The 17,410-nt window shown below is 40.3% G+C and overlaps 1 protein-coding gene across 1 annotated transcript in view; it reads right to left on the bottom strand.

The window, feature by feature from the left end:
* nkain2 (sodium/potassium transporting ATPase interacting 2) overlaps window positions 1-17,410 on the bottom strand; it is a 65,863-nt gene that overhangs the window by 2,165 nt on the left and 46,288 nt on the right. The window contains exons 4-6 of the mRNA XM_026340729.1: window positions 16,117-16,317; window positions 7,297-7,357; window positions 2,416-2,497 (exon numbers count right to left, since the gene is read on the bottom strand). Coding sequence (XP_026196514.1) covers window positions 2,416-2,497; window positions 7,297-7,357; window positions 16,117-16,317 — 344 coding nt within the window. The remainder of the gene's footprint in view (window positions 1-2,415; window positions 2,498-7,296; window positions 7,358-16,116; window positions 16,318-17,410) is intronic.

The raw sequence follows: 17,410 nt of genomic DNA, 5'->3' as shown, positions 1-17,410 counted from the left end.
CCAGTAGTAGTAGTATGTCTAATATTAACTAACACAACACTAGTCTACTTTTTAACTGGTATAATACTATACTTCTGTATAGTTTTGTCAAACGCCATAGGTCCAGACAAGCTTGATCCCTATCTTCTTTATCTCAGTGCTAAATAGTGGGTATTTGTTCTTACTTAGCCCATATCCTTTATCAGACATTCTTAACAGGTGTAACCTCTGCTGTTTGGAAACGTGTTGTTGTCATACCCTTACACAAGCGTGAGTACCTCATGGTACTTCTCGACCATAGACTTGTTTTAAAGGCTGAGAAAACACGATCTTCTCCGTATCGATGAAAAGTTCCCTGGGTTAATACCTTTAACCCATGTATGTTGTGTTGAATCTTATAAATATTTAGGTATTTGGTTGGATGGTCATTGAGGATTCACATTCACAATCTGGCTCAAAATGTAAAGATTCAATTAGGCTGTCTTTACAGAATCAAAAGCTGCTTCAATAATTGATTTAACATTAAAAACTCATAAGAGTATTGTTCAGCCAACCTTTATATCTGCACTTGATTACGGAGCTATTCTGTACGGCTCCAACAGTACTTGAGCAGCTGAACACTGTTCATTATGTGTCATTACTAATGATACATTCTTTACCCATCATTGCTCTCTATACGATAAAGTTGGTTCAACTTTGATGACAAGAAGGACTAATCATGTGCTTACATTCATTTATAAAACCTTATGATTACAGCTGCCAAACTCATATGTCCTCTCACATTTAAATGCTTTAACCACAGTACCCAATCCACTGGGTAATTTGTGTGTACTAACCTCAGCAGGGATACTTTTAGGTACTATGCACCTTTTAAATTAAATGATCTGAAACTCCCATTAAGTTAGATTCTTTCATCTCTCTTGGCCATTTTAAAGTTTTATCAGCAGAAGTTTAATATGATTTATAGAACAGTTCTTATATTTTTAGATTTTATTGTTGATTGTTCTCTAATGAGTATGAATGATTCTTGTTCTTAGGCCTCTCTTGTGATCTTAGTCAGACTACCTGATCAAATAAGATCAATATTTTTTGTTCATATGTTTGAAAAAATAAAAAAAAGATATAATTGAAGCTATTTCTGTATGTGTGAGTGTGTATGTGTGTGTGTGTGTGTGTGTGTGTGTGTGTGTGTAAGATTGGGAGGAGAGAGAGAGATTTCCCTTGGGGTGATACAGCTGATGCTGTTTTATTGGTCCCTCTGGCCAGAGCCAATAAACACCAAACTGAAGTGACAACAACTGGGAAACAATGATAGCGTATTGATGATGTTTGTATACGTGTGTGTGCATATACAGTTCCTGTACAGTACTCCATATGTGTCTTTACTATTAAAATGAACAAACAATCCGTCAGTGTGTTTCGTGTGTCTGTCTGGATGTTTGTGTGTTGAGTATGTGCGTGCTGTGTGCAAGCTTGTGAATCTGTGTGTGCACAGATCGAGCGGGTGCATTCATGTTGCAGCTTTGTGTGTGCTTGTCTCTGCAATCGTCCATTATCTTGGGGGTCGATGATTTATGATCTGTGTTATGGCTTCCACAGGGGACTTATAAAATGACAGAATAGCCCTTTATTGCCTTTCTTCTTTGTATCACTATTGCTCTGTTTTTCTTCTGCCCCCTCTCTTTCTGTTCTGCTTTTTATCTACTAAGTTCCTCGCCGTTCTCGATTTTAATTCCTCCCCATCTCTTTTTTTTTTCTAATAAAACTGCTCTCAATAACCTGTCTGCTGCATATCAGTAGAATGCCCATTGCTGCTTCTTGTTGTCTGTAGCAGAGGCGTAATCTTTGCTGTACTGTTGGAGATTTCAACAGGACAAAGTGAGACTGAGCTGAGACTGTGTCCTCCTATTCTTTGACCTGGGAGTTGCAAAAGATCTTGATGAAACTGGAATACATGATTTGAGTATCATTAAAACCACCATGAAGACGTGGGCAAAAGTGCTAATAACAGACTTTGAGGCATAGCTTTAACAAGAATGACATCAAGGATACAACGGTTTTCATCACATATCCCACCTATATTTGACAAGTGCGAGGGGAGTGATAAAAGCGCTACAGCAGCGATAACTGATGAGACCTTGGGCTGAGAAATGATAAGCCTGTATGCTGATGCAGCGAGAGCGTGCTTATATCATCTCTCTGCAGAACGCAAGTTATCAAACGCAGATGAAAATTAGTGCCTTAGCACGGTTTGCTGTTGATGGCAGGGTGGAATTTAAAAGGGCGAGACCTGTCAGCAACCCGACTTGCAAATCTAACACCTATTTCCATACTGTTTGAAAGATTCAAGGAATACAAACTGGGTGTTTTCTTAGATTCAGGTATTTGAACAAGCTGTTTACAGATATGCTTAAGATGTGCATGTACCATACTTACATGTACATGGGCTGTAGTTGAAGGTGGGAGGTCTTCTGAGGCCCCTGGTAACCGTATGAGTCGAACCCACCTATAAAATCAACTGCACAGAAAACAACATTAATTAGAGCTAGCACATGCTGTTGTGGTCAGCTGGGAACCTCCCACTACAGATGAGTCAATTAATTAGTCGTCCTACACCTACAGTGGTCTCAACAGTACATTTTGTCCTTTATCTCTCTCTTGCTTGTACAGCCAATCTGTGTTGCAGGCATAAAACTGCTTCAAGTAAAAATTTATTCTCAACTGTATTAAAATCCTATGATGCAGATCTCACTCTATTTTTAGGGGGAAGACTAAGACTTACGCAGCGATATATTTATGCCTTGAGAAGACTTTGTACATTATCTAGGATAGCTTCACTGATTCCCGGGCTGAAGAGCTGTGAGTTGGGTGCTTTCCTCCGACTGATGAGGGAGCATGGACTTTTGAAGAGATGAAGCCATGATGTTTTCTTACTTTGATGTTGGAGAGCTCATAAAAGGGTATTTCCTTGTCTTGATCAGAAGTATACTTTCTTATTTATTCAGTGAGACTTCATAACATCAAGTACAATGCGGACTTCAGCTGTCACTGCAAAGATGAAAGCAGCTATAAGTTTACCTGTAAATCTGCTATAGGCAGGGAAGTGAAAGCCAACAGTAGATTTGCAAGGAATGCACTGATTATTATGATTATTTTGTGTCAATCATGTCTATTAGAAACAGAATAAATTGCATACATGACAATGGATGGAGCTGTAACTCTCTTTTCAAAGATACAGATCTACATATTTGGAAATATAATATACTTTAGGTCAACACCCCTCTAAATAACAACAGGCTAAACAACAATTTGTGGTTTTACAGTTTGGTATTTGTCTTTTTTCGTGGTTTATGCATAGAATGAATACACAAGATTTACCATGCTAATTGGTCAAAATGTTGAATAATGCTTTTTTTTTTTACCATTAATCAGAGCCAGACTAGCTGTTTTCCCACTTCTGGTCTTTATGTTAAGCTAAGATAACCACTTGCTGAGTCTAGCAGCAAATATCCTATTCAGACATGAAAGTGGGATTGATGTCCTCATCTAACTCTTAACAACAAAGTAAATAGACATATTTCACAATATGCACTAAACATTAAATGAAAGACTTCGACTACGTCTTTAATTAATTCATTCAATTGAAGTAATGCATGTAGATGATTTGTCTTGTTTTATCACAGTTAGGATCCGTCAGTATCCGTCCTTAATTACCTTTGTTGTGCTTTTAATTGTGCTGGGAGTTATGTAAAAGAAAAAAAAAAGTCACTACAACTCAGCTGTGAGTTTTCACACTTCTGATTTAATCCTCCTAATGTATTCATGCAAAATTCTGATTATGCCACACGGCGGGACAAGTGATGATCTACTTTGTCTATCAGCAGTTTTCCTGCACGGCTTAAACATGGTGATATTTTCTAATCATTGGGCTCATTGCTGTTGTTTAGGCAGACAATGCAAAAACCATTGCCTTTGTTTGATGTATTCTTTCTTTGCGTGGATCCTTTGGTGGAAGAATGGCCTGGTGTGAATGGTAAGGGCTTCCTGCTGATTCATGCTGCAGTCAAACAGTCTCAGCAGAGTTTCTGCCACACTCGACCCTTTGAACATGAGAGGAAATTGAGCCCCTAACCTTGTCAGTGTGCTGCCTATCAAGCCGTAGTGGACCAATTTAAAAATTCAGATATGTTATTCATAAGGCTTAGAAATAAGCACCTAGGAACAAAAGCAAGAAACCGATGTGTGCAATATAAAAATCTTTTAAGACATCAGCAACATAAATTAAAACAGATATTTTTGGACTATAATAAATATTTGGATATTCAGCTATTTAATTAATTTCTACTTCCACACAGACTGATCACAAAAAGAGTGTTTGGTAACTTAAAGGTGTGTGTGTGTGTAAGTATGTCTGATAAAAGGCTGTCTGACACTTTTGAGTGGCTGTGAGACAGTTAAGACTGACTCTAATGATTAATCTGCCACACACAGTCACAACCGCACACACACACACACACACACAGACACACACACTCCCACATAATAATTATCAGAGTAATTAGCTTTCTCAGCAACTCAAAATCTTCATTGGTCCTCAGTGAGCATTAGCTTCTTCACCCAAGGCACATTTCCCTACAAAGCTCCCTGATTATTGTTTAGTCTCCCACACTGCAGCACTTTCCACAGCTACATTCAGGGCTTAGGACGGAGCAACGTGGAGGTTACAGGGAAGCAAAATTATTTTGTAGAAAAAGATCTTTTTACATGAGAATGACGCGTGGTCACATGTCGCTGCGTAGGTATTCATTAAACCTTATTAGCGGGCTGAAACTCAATTTGAATCCCGCTCCTGCTGAAAACACTCGTGTAGCTTGTTATCACTCATCTGTGTGCAGCTTGAACGTTGCATGTCTGCATGGGTCTCCACTGTGAGTTGGCTTTCAATCCAAATTCATTCATTTTAGGTTTGGATGGAAGCGCTACATTGTCTGAAGGTGTAAAAGTGAGTGTGAATGTGTTTGTCTGCATGTTTTAGCCCAGTGAGAGACCTATGCAGATCCAGTGCTCGTCACAACACTTTTAACAGAAATTGATGAATTAATGGTTCATCAATTGGTGCACCGAGACTGTCGCTTACATGAACAAACTAAAACTGAAATGTACGTTGTTACAGTAACATTTACTTAATATGTAAATGTAAATGTTTTTCCATTCTCTAGCTCTGCTTCATCTGAAATAGTTCTGCGGCTCGGGCAAACTCTTTCAGGGTGCAAAACAAGTGGGAACGTGCAGCCTCAAGAGCCAAAGGCTAAAACACAACAGTTAAGAAAAGGCCAAATAAGAAGTGTCAGACATTAATTATTAAAACATTGAACAAGTGGCATTTTAGCTTTCCCGCAACCACAAACGCAGTGTTAAAATATTCCCATCGCAAAACAGATCCTGAAACTCAATTATGCTCCATTAAAGTGCAATAAATAATGCCACTTTGAGCCATTCTTCAACTTTAGCTCTTGGATGATTTACAATGCAACTGCAACCTCACTGAACAATGAGCTCGTTTGTCACATTAGGAGGCTTTGGAAACAGGAGCAAGTCTTGTGTCCACTCCTGACCTACAGATTTATAATGTCTGCTGCTTGGAAATAATAATAAAAAAAATCCTCTGTCAATCTCAATCCCCAGTTTTCCTTCGGCAGCACTAATCACTCCTACATTTATTAACTATCAATATTTATGTGTTAGCAAACAGCATCCTCAATGCAGTGATGAATAAGACATGTTTGGGTATTGATCCTCCCACAGGAAGGCTGTGTCTATTTAATGGAATAACTAAACTCATGGCCTCAGGTAAATGAGCTCATTCACGGTAATGCTCACAGACATGCACCACATTCAAAACCCAACAACCACAGAGTTAAAGGGTTGATTTGCCTCATTTTCCTCATCTTTTTCAGGAATTACTCTTCAAATTAAATTCATTTAGACATTCAGAATGCTTACTAAATGTTGCCTTTTACTGCGGAATAAGCCAATCAACATTACTGTAGTATTGAAATGCTGTATTGATAAAATACTGAATAAAAATAAATGATGTGTCAATGAACGGCTTTTCTTGCTCTTTGTCTCCTCACCCTTTTCGCTTTTGCTCGTGACTGTTGCTTAGTGATGGCGGTTGCAAGCGGTAAGTATGTGGGAGACATATGAAAGACCACTTTGATGTAGCACCAAATCTACCTAGTTCTCTTCATCCTCCACTCTCTTGCTCATCTCCTACTCCCCCATGTGTAACTGTAAACGAACGCTGGAGGCTACAACTTTCACTTTGAATTCTGTCAGTAAAGACCGTCCGTCCAAGACGGCTTCATTCAAACTTTACTGCGGAGACAGTGAACACAAGCAGGAGTCAGAGGGGAGGGACGGAGAGAAAACACAGCAGACTGAATTTACTTTGTGAGTCCGACTCATTCCTAAATTTAGGAGCAACAATTACATAAACCTAAAGCACCCAAATCAACTGCACTTAGCTTAGTAACCATAAGGTATGGCAGACTTCCTTACTTGCTACTTCTGCGCCCCGAAAGTTTGTTTATATACTTACATTTGAATAAAATTACATGCTATAGCTGTTAACTACCCTACTAGGATAATTAGCTTTACGCTGCAGCTCATGACTGATGCTGGTTCTATATTATTTCTGCACAAACACCAACACTTGTTGTGACAGTTTGCCAGGGCCATGTAGCTTACGTTTAAGTCAATACAATGCCACATTTATAGCTATTATATGCATATTCAAGATCCTTTTGAAAATATTCTCGTTTTAATTGATTAGGTTGAAACGTCAGAAATTTGGAAGTTAACAAACTCCAGGGGATAAATGAGGAGCTTCATTAACTACAGTCACCTAACTATCAGCCACAGTTGTCATTTCAGACATTTCTAGAAATGAAAAGTCTGCTTTGAAATCAAGGATTCAGTGTTTTATATCATTTTTGAATGTGAAACCTGCTTATTATTATCACAAGCACAGAGGCTGGTGACAAACAGCAACTTTTACTAACAGGATCAGTAAGTAAGTAGGCCAATTTACACAAGGACTGTACGAAAGTACAGCTGGGATGTGTTTCCATTTTAAGACATTTCAAGTGAGTGCATTTTGGCAACTATGCTTTTGTACTTTAACTAAATTGACATTGCATATGTATATAGTGGTAAGTGGCTACTTTTACTAAAGAAAACTGAGACTCCATCACTGCACCTTTTTAGGGCTTTTTGGGTCAGTGTGCTCATGCACCTGTATGACTGTATACTTACAGCTATCCTCTTCTTCAGAAATGAGCTTGACCACGTAGCAGGCGTAGATAAACCCCAGCAACTAGAGACAGAGAGAGCAGCACAAACAGAGGAGAATTAATCTTTCGTAGGCCTATTAGATGGTAACATCTTTTCCTGAGAAGTCGGGGGATATTTAAGGAAACACAATTAAGTTGGTCAGTGAGTACACTGAAAATCTTTTCTTTGTACTTTTGTCAGATAAATTAAGGTTCAAGTAAAATAATAAATCACAGATTTTAGTTTTTATTGCATTTTTAGAAAAAGTACCAATTTTTCTGGAAATAGGTTTTTGGAGATAACAGAGAAACCTGGAAACTGTAATTGGAACAAACAACTAAAACAGGTGTTGGTGTAAGTAGAGCAACAGAACTGTGATATTTTGCTCCAAAATAGAGCACTCGAATCAATGGTCACGGACACACACACATACACACACAACCGGATGTCTGGCAGCCTCAAGGTTAGTACAAACTTTTATCTTGAAACCTTATAACTATTTAAAAATAAGTGTGACAACCATCTCTCTATTAAGGCGAGGCGGGTAAACATAAGTGAGACTGTGATCGCTGAAATTGAATTTTCAGCTCCCTTTTATTGTTTTGGCATCACAATGTCAAGGTTACGTATTAGCTATCGTCAAAATGAAAACCACACAGCACCACCCACTCTGTCAGGGCTTTGTCTGCCGAGGCGCACCTCACACAGTTCTCCCGGCCTCGCACCTGAAAGCAACAATGACCGCAGATTGAACAGTTGAAATGGGGACTACAGCGATGTGTTCCTTTGTGCTGTGATTGTCTTAGTGATGTAGCAGCAGTCTACACTAGCAGAACACCTTTGCTCTCCGGTCTGCTCTCTAATTGGATGCCTGTTTCCAAGGTGACCGACAAGCGGCAGCTGATTGGAGTGTAGACGCAGGAAAGGTGCGGACAACGTAGGGTCGGCATTTTAGCGACCTTATTATCTCGCTATGATAGAGGAGAGACCGAGAGAGGCGAGGAAGAGTGGGAAGAGAGGAAGATACAGGAGGGACATGTGTTTGTATGAGACGCTAAGCTGCGATGCCCAGAGTAAAGCGGCCTTACAGCTCAAATATGGCTTTAAATGTAGGACAAATGACATTGACCTGACTGTATTCTGTTGACTACACAGACACATTCACACAGCCATACACAAGCTTCTAAACACCCAGCACGCTGCAAATGTGAGCAACCACATTTGAGATTCAGTGCATATCTCAAGGTCTTGACCTCATTTAGTCTAAATAAGGTTCAGCTCCCAAAGCTCCTTTCTCCTCTTCTCATACGCTCTCGCTCTCTCTCTACTTCCTCCCTTTTTCTTCCTCTCTTTAATTCCTTTACATCCCTATGTCTCTCCTCCACCTTTTCTTCGTTTCCCCTCCCTCCATCTATTTCTTTTCCTCGCACCTCTTCTGTGTTTAACTAGTGAATCTGTCATAGGAATATAGTGCTTTGCTCAGTGAGGGATGAATTTACTTTAAGCTGAGCCAAATACTGGAAGTAGACTATGCTGCCAATATCAGCATGGGGATCAGCGGTGATGAGAAAATCAATTTGAACAACATAGCAAGCTTTATGTATCAGAAAAGCCTCGGAAAAAAAAAAAAACATAACTCAAAGATACTCATGAGCTTTACTTTTAAAATCTCAGCCACTACCACGGGCAGCATTCAGCATGTTTGAAGGAAGCCTTTATTTTGAAAGGCTAAGATGTTCTCTTCTGTCTACTGCCACTCCGGCTGATTTATTATAAGTGTTTGTTTTAAAGGAGATTTTTTTTTTTGTGTGTTACAAAGTCAAAATGTTGTTTAAAAAGACTTCCAGAGTTTGGGGACTTTTCTGTCACAGGGAGTAAAATCCGATCCCGACCCCGCTCTGTCTTCTCCAGGCTCATTGCCTCTGAAAATGACTTTTGGGTGCAGTTTTGTTAGTAGCACCGAACAGAGCGCAGAGAGCTGTGCCCGAGCTGTGACAGAGCACGTTTCTCTGCACATCAATATCCTGTTAATATTCTGGATACTCAAGTATTCCGTTTTGGTGTTGCTGCATGTAAACACAATATCCTGTTTACAATAAGCTTGATTATATCTCCCCCTGATGTGAAGAAAGCCAAATATGATAGCCGGGGTGCACCGATATTAGCTGTGATGTATATGCTCATTATTGTGTTTATTGTTGGAGCTCTCGGTCTGAGCCGCTGCGGTTCTTGCAGTTATATTTGGACTCTTCTGATCTTGATCCCTCAAATGTTGTATATCTAACATTTTCGGTTTTGCAGGGACAAAAAGTTACCCTGTGCCAGGAACACGTTATGACTAAGATTTAGATCAAAATACATCCAAACAGCCATCCACATCTCATAGCTCACAGTGTTGCATTCAAATGATCACACCGACATTCGCCTTGAAAGTAACTTTAACTTCTGATCGACAGTGTTTTATTTCTGAGCACAAGCTCAGAGTATTATATCGCTAGCGAATTGAGAGGAGTAAAACCGGGAAATGAAAAGGTTTACATTAGGAAGACATTAACTTGTGAGAGTGAACCGATTAACTCCTCTGAAGCTAAGCATAAGTTCAATCAGGGAGACATTATAATTTTCCTCTATCTTTCCTCCGTCTCCTCCTCTCCCTCTCTATTTCGTCACCTTAACTCAATCAGCTCTCAGAGCGTGTTTTACCTTTCTATTCAATCATTCTCCACCATGGTCTCTGATCCAATCACTTCTTAGCCGTCAAAGATTTAAATCTACCTCCCCCTTTGCTCTCGTCAGTCAGAACGTAGCCCTGCTCATCAGATCACTGCTTCACAGTGAACCTCCATTTTGCTCCTGAGTCACCGCTCCACCTGCATCCTCTTCAGTGCCTATACTCCTCATCTCCCCACATCCCTCTGTTTGGAGTCTTGACTGCACAGATGGAGTCTCCCCACCAAATCAATATATTCTTTTCACATTTAAAGAGATCATTTAATCTTTAATTATTCTTCTGCACGTGTCTGTGTGTCTGTCTTAATCTCCCTGTCTGAACATATTTCAGATTTGCACTTCAGCGTTGACAATCTCAGCTTCTCTCAGTACATCTACTCCTTTTTATAAACCCCTCACTTCACCTGACACAGATTCAGTCTGTGCTTAAAATGTCCCGTTCTTAAATTGTCGTTTCTAGTTTGCAACTATTTTTGAGGAGTTCATAAACCAGTGGTAATAATGGTGACTGGCAGTTGCTGTTTGCGTGTCTGCATTCAAATGGGCTGAATTAAAGCTCCCGGGTTTCTCTGACAGACGGCGTCTTATTTTTTTCTGCGGATTAGGGTTACCTAGTTACCGCGGCGAAAACCCGAAGGATGTTCAATGTGACGAGTGGAAATGAAAGTAGCATCACTTCATGGAGTCAGACAGAATCCCTGCCCTGATCAGCCTGACAAGCAATAACTTGTACAACTTCCCTACTTCACCTCACAGAGGCAGGCACTCACTCAGAGCAGGAACCATTTTTGTGGGGTTTCTTATACAAAATGTCACACACTATCCCCAGGAGACAGGATGATAGCCTTTGTGCCACTTCTTAAACATAGTGTACAGCAGGTGCTTGTTGCCATGGTAAACACGGCAAGTTAGTTATGCAACAGTAAGTCAGCTAAACCTAGTGGCATTATCTTTGGGGACGAGGGAAGTAAAGGTATGGGTAACAAACTGTCAAATATGCATACTGTACACGCTCTCGCCTCTCCACAATAGTTTACTGTAACATTTTCCTCTTTCTGAGCTTGAACAGAATGTCCTGAGCAAATGTTTGCAATGGTAATGATGCGATTTGGGGCTTCCTGCTCTGCAGATACAGCGTGTAGTTTCACAGTGTCCTCCCAGTTTGGGTCATTCTCTACTAAGGAAGTGGTGGTGCTACGTTTTCCACCCCAACCTTTTAGGTTTGTCTAATTGAGAAATTTGATAATGCACGCAAGCATTCGATTTGTCAGTGTTAACAGTAATTAAGTGAATTGGCTAAATACAATTACAGTAAATGGGGGTTTGCATTAGCAGTGTCACAGCACAGGCTCAAACCTGACGCCAGCTGGGCTGCTGCAAACACAATGTGGAAAATGCACTTTAAAGCCAGGAAATTGAAGAGGTTGCTGCGGATAACCAAATTCTTCAAGCACTGAAATGGGGCTTTTTTTACAGTAAGGGATGCGTCACCTCACGGGAACCTAAAAACTTTATTGTTTTTAAACCTTACAGATGACACTGTTCCCCTAAGAGATGAAGAAGCTCATAAAGCTGTCAGGCTACATTCACAAAGTGGAAATGTCATTAAACTTAAAATGGATAACAGAATAAATAGTCTCTCCTCTAATCAAGTACTAAATGCTCTTGTAGTCTAGCAGCGATTCTGATAACACCTGGAAGTTTTCAAAGGAGCTCAGGGAGAAATTAGTTGAATGTCAAACAGCTGCTGTTCAATAAGGAGAGAAAACCTGTGTCTGCATAGCCTGAGACCGAAAACTCAGGGAAACCATCATGGGAGGAAACCTTTAGAAAAGCAAGGACAGGTGCCAGAGGAAGACAGCTATAGGTCAGTGCCCAGTGATGCAGTTTGTCCTCCACCAGGCTGTACTTTGCCAAAGCAATCACAGTGGACGGTGCTGCTGCAGCTGAGTCACCTCCCTCAAAGTCTGTGAAACTTCTATCTAATCCAACTCACAGGTTGACCAACATTTTCAATGATGTGGGTGCATAATGGATTCTTTTTCATTTCCTGCAGCTTTATTCCTACAGCCTTCACCCTGCTTATAACAGATGCTAACTGTAGTTTTCTGCTGGCTAATCTTGCTTTGTGTTGGCAGTTATTACTCCTCGATGGAAAAAGAAATTGAGATGAAAGAACGCATTACCGCTGCATCATTCTCCTGCAGACAAATTGCGCTGTGATGAGGGTGTCACATCAATTGGATTAAATCTGTTTATGTGATCATGATGCCCGCTTAAACTCAAACTAATGTTTTGCTCCGGTTTTCCCTCTTGCTCTGTGTAAATAATATGTGATGAGAACATTTTGTCAGCGAGCCAGAGCTGCCTCAACAACAACAAAAAAGCAAAAAACGTGCTGCACTATCAATAATTACGTCTAATCACGTTCATCTAAATGCGTTTGTGCCGTTTGATGCTCGTGTGAAGCCGCACGCCTCTTACAGCAGCGACAAATGAGTCCCAGATTAAGTAAAATCCAGCATTAACCCCACACACCCTCGAAGGATGCTTCTTTTCATTTGCTTGTCTTGCAGCTGCCACCCCTTGCTGCCTGCTTTATGTCTAGTTGATTTAAGAGTTTCAGTTTTACCTGTCTTCATTAAAAAAAAAAAAAAAATTTAAACAAACACAAAATGATGAGAAGTTTGACTTAATCAGCAAATGTGGGATTAGCGCTGTTGAGCACAGCAGTTGCCTTGGTTGACTGACATTCAATTCCTATGCATTGTTTCTACCTCTTCCCTGATCTTTGAATAACAACAGCCCGGAAAACCAATCTGGTCCCAGTGCTGCTTCCATGAATACAATTTGACCCTAACACGACTAACATTATTGTCTGGCTTCAATAACAACAACGTCACATGCAATTCAGTTAATTAAAGTGAACATGAAAAACAACAGTTCATTTGCTAATGACTCTGTTCCGGTCCTAGTGACAAGGGAAACTAGAAACTTGTTCAGTCATATTTCTCACTAAATTAAAAAATAATAATAAAATGTTGATTTAATTTACAATGAAGTCTGGCTTAATTATCAAAACCTGTAATGATCTACAGGTAAGTGATCGTTTTGAGAGGTTAGACCTGGGGATGTCTACATAAAGTACATTTTCTGGATTCACACTTATCTCTTGTTTGAAATCAGTTTTTTGATTAAATTGTTTAAGTTTTTATGAAGAAGTGTATTTCGCTTTTATATTTTCAGTGACATAATGCTGCGTTCACATCTTATCATTTATATTGTACTGTAATCATGAGCAGCTGAGTGTGAAAAAGCACTCAAGCCAGCAGATTCATATTCCTATTTGCATTTTGGGGATTTTCACCATGAGAAATGATGTTGGCAGAATAGCCACAAATGCAGTGTTGGTTGGATCTAAATAATAATAAGACTAATGCAGTTGATTCAGACTGTGTGGTTGGAGATACACAGTTTGACTCAATGTGGCTTCACTTGATAATAAACTGCTGCACATACGTAGAAGAAAAAATGTTGCTAATTTAGGCTGTTTATCTGCTGTGAGTACAGGTTAGCATTAGAGCTAGAATAATAAGTGAACACCCCCAAGTCAGAATGAGAAATGCTTTTGCTGTTCTTCCCTTTCTGCCGACATTTCGTGAATGCAGCATAATAACACGGTCCTGCAATTATCTGCAACTGAAAAGTTTGCTTCCAGAGGATGGAGGGTGAGCAAAGGGTCATCGCTATCAAAAAACTGCCTGCTGGTTGAGGCTATTTGGATTTTACACGGACATATGCAAAGCACACGAGGCAATTTGGAGCCCAACATATTTGACTGTGGTGGGGTTGGCGTTGGTACCGTACAGTATATGATTTAATTTAAAGTGATGCAATTTGGGCACATTCTCGCAACAACCTTGTTGAGTATTGATGAAACATGTAATTGAAAGACTATTGTTTGCAGGTTTTCTTCCAATCAATACAACAGTAGGTGAGTTCCTCCACTCTGGTTAAAGTTATGCTAATCACTGAATTTACCTGCAGACCTGCACTCTGACCCAGCAAGCAAGTCTCGCTTCAGTATTTATTTATTTTTATTTTATGTGTGTCTGAGCTATTTGCAGGTGAAATAAAGCTGGGAAATAAACTGTAATCCCAGAAGTCATACTTGCACATTCACCCACAGTTTGGCAGTGATGGGGCCCATGTTTCACTAAGAACTGTCTGGATCTCCCTGGAGAGGCCCTATGCTCAGTTTCAGCTAAGATATGAAAACTGTGCAGCAAACTGTGAAGAGGCAGAGTCAATTAACCAATTCACTGTAGTGTAGGTTGCAAATTAATCAGCTTGTGTAATCAGTTAACAATTAAGCAACTAGTTAACCACAAGGCTACACCCTAAAAGAAGCTGGGTGTTAAAAAGTCCTTTGTTTATGAGGTATGCTTTTCTAATTTAGAAATAAAGAAGAACTTTGTACAGTTTGCAGTCAGAGCTGAACATCATATGACTCATCACTGACTAAGCCAGAAACTAAATCAGATAGGCAGTGAGTGAGGTAGACAGGCAAACAACACTCAACTGACCATGCAGCCAAACAAAAACATGCTCTTTGACCTTGACAGCTGCAAATGCCGGAGTGGCTATTCTGATTTCCACACACTGTCGTGACATGTGCTGGAAAACATCAGCCTCACCAGTCACAAATGTCCCCTTTAGTTTTTTCCCCATACAAGCACCAGTTAACCAGCCAGCTAACCAGTAAGCATGCACAAAACCAGGCATTTGAGTCCAACTGAACCAAACTGTAACCGCTCACTTAATCAGCCGGACGACTGGTAGAGGGTACTGTACATTAGTAAGGATCCTCACAGTGTTTCCACCAATTATAGTAAATCAGCCAGCAAGTCAGCCAGCGAACCAGTCAGCCTGTTGAGTGTGTGCTCATGGAGCATGACAGTGTTTCCACACACCAATTACAGCAAAATAGTGGTACAGCTGTGTGGTGGCTTGGCACTCAGCCACACTATAAGTACCACTATCGATTGACAGAGAGACACAAAGAGTGCACGAGAAAAGCCGGTGAGAGACAGTCATGCTATGTGAGCAAGAATGAATGCAGAAAACAATGGGGCTGACAGACTGAAACTCCAAAAAAACTCTTTCGCTCTTACTGTAACGGTGTAATGATGCATGCATTCACATTAAAAAGCAGGTTTGTTCATTGTCTGTGCATCTTCATTCATTCATATGTGTAAAGTCAGGAAAAAAAAATGGCTACAACACACAGGAGACAGGAATGAAGGTCTCCCCCATCCCTGCTCTTTATTTCCCTCTCTGCTGTCTCTTTTGATCCTACTAATTATCACAGTGTGAAAGTGCAGGAGGGGAAGAAATAGAGATGGCGAGGGTAAGAGACAGGCAGAGGGAATCTGTTTTTGCAAAAATGAAATAAGACAGAGCGCCAGAGAGAGTCTCCAAAGTGGCTTATCTATCCCATTCTATGTAAATGAGGGTATGAAGGTATTACTTTAACGGAGCCTAGATGCTGTGTTATATTCTAAAACATTATGTTAAAAATATGTTCTGATGGTCTTTACCCCTGTTACACAATCAGCTGTTTCAGATGCTCCAACAAACCCACTATATGTTACCTGCTGAGCAGTAATTGGCAGACTGATAGAATGATTCAAAGGTGGCTGATATATCTTTCGGGAGTTGGTGGAAATAAATAAATAAATAAATAAATAAATAAATAAAACATGGAAAAGTTAAATTGAGTACATTGGGTTGTTAGAGTCTTAACTCTATGAGGAGCCACCCAAACAAAACCTTTAGGCTCAAACATCTGGAAGAAAGCAGAGAAGAGTAATTTGCAATATGTCATGCAAATATATAAAAAACAACAACAGCAAAAAAGGACAAATATGAAGACAAACGTCTGTTTAGAGCCACTGCACTCCACTTTGAGCAACAGATCACTCTTATTAGTTAAAAGGTGCTTTAGAGTCATAAACGCGGATTTAAAGTCAAGCATACAACACACAGGCAGTGTTTAGCTCAGGAACTTACAGCCAGGAGTATCTGCAGTGAGGAGTGAGCCACCTCTATGAACTGAAAATCCACCAGACAGCCAGATATAGATATATATCGGTGGTCCTCAGGTGCCCAGGAAGGAGGAGGAGTGATGGGTGTCACCCTGCACCCGGGGCCATTCTCCATCCACCAGGAGCGATGCATGGACAGGTTGAACGTCAGGACAAGGTCAGAGTCCTGGCACGACGGAGAGGGAGAGACAGACAGAAAGTGAGTTAAGTTACATCCTCAGACAGAAGACGGATCAGGAACGAGGCAGAAGCAGGCTGAATGTCGGGGCAGGTTTAAACCAAGTTTGAATTAAAACCAACCAGTTTGTCATCTCCAGCTCTGAGAAATAGAGAGAGAGGGAGAGAGGGAGAGAGTAGAGGGTTCGGCTTCGGCTAAAAATAGATTTATAATTCCAGTGATATGGGATCACTCAATTTAGATCTGAATCATACACAGACGAGGTTATTGAGGACAATAAGGGGGAGAGAAAGAAGAACCATGAGAGGAAGCAAATGAAAAAGAGTTGACATAAATAAGAGATGGATATAAACTAGCTTTAGTTGGGATTTCTTCGTACTGTAAAAGCTCCTGCATGTCTGAGAGAGATGCTTTGTGTTATGGTAACATTGGACGGTCAGTGATTCTGTATTAGGTATTATGATTTGTTCTCCTGATTCATTTCTGTGCTGCTAGTAATGGTTAATCCTGAAATGTCCTGAAAGATACTATATGGATTGTCACAGCAATTTCTGACTCTTGCTACACTTGGTGACCACCTGACGTGAGCGTTGCCACAATCGAGGTTGCCATTTTTAGTTGAGCCTCAGGTGTAGTTCGTATTTTGTGCACATCGGTAAACGTTGGCCTACTAACACGGTAAACTGAGGTGATGCCGTAGTTAGCACGATCAGCCTAACAATAACATGTTGATCATATCGCGTTCGCATGCTGACATTTACTTCATACCACTTCACTGAGGCGCTAACATAGATGTAGACCTCTTTTTTTATTTGCTCACCACCGCACGAACAAAATCATCTGTGGCAAAGCAAAGTATAGTACAACTGACAACTAGTAAATATTTAAACATGATCTGTCCTTATGTGTGCTGTTTCAGTTCGACTTCACAACAGCACAGGGAGACCACATCCAGTGCAGTAGTGTTGGACCTCTGCAGTTACATTGCAGAGGCTGTTGTACTGCTGCTTGCAGAATTTCTGCTTTGGCTCCTCTTCAATTGTAAAAGCCTAAAAGATGCACAATAAATCAGTTTAGACGT

Source organism: Anabas testudineus, chromosome 24, assembly GCF_900324465.2.
Source record: "Anabas testudineus chromosome 24, fAnaTes1.2, whole genome shotgun sequence".
NCBI classification, from domain to species: domain Eukaryota; kingdom Metazoa; phylum Chordata; class Actinopteri; order Anabantiformes; family Anabantidae; genus Anabas; species Anabas testudineus.
Note: the sequence above shows the minus strand (reverse complement) of the source record. Positions and strands in the feature narration are given on the sequence as shown.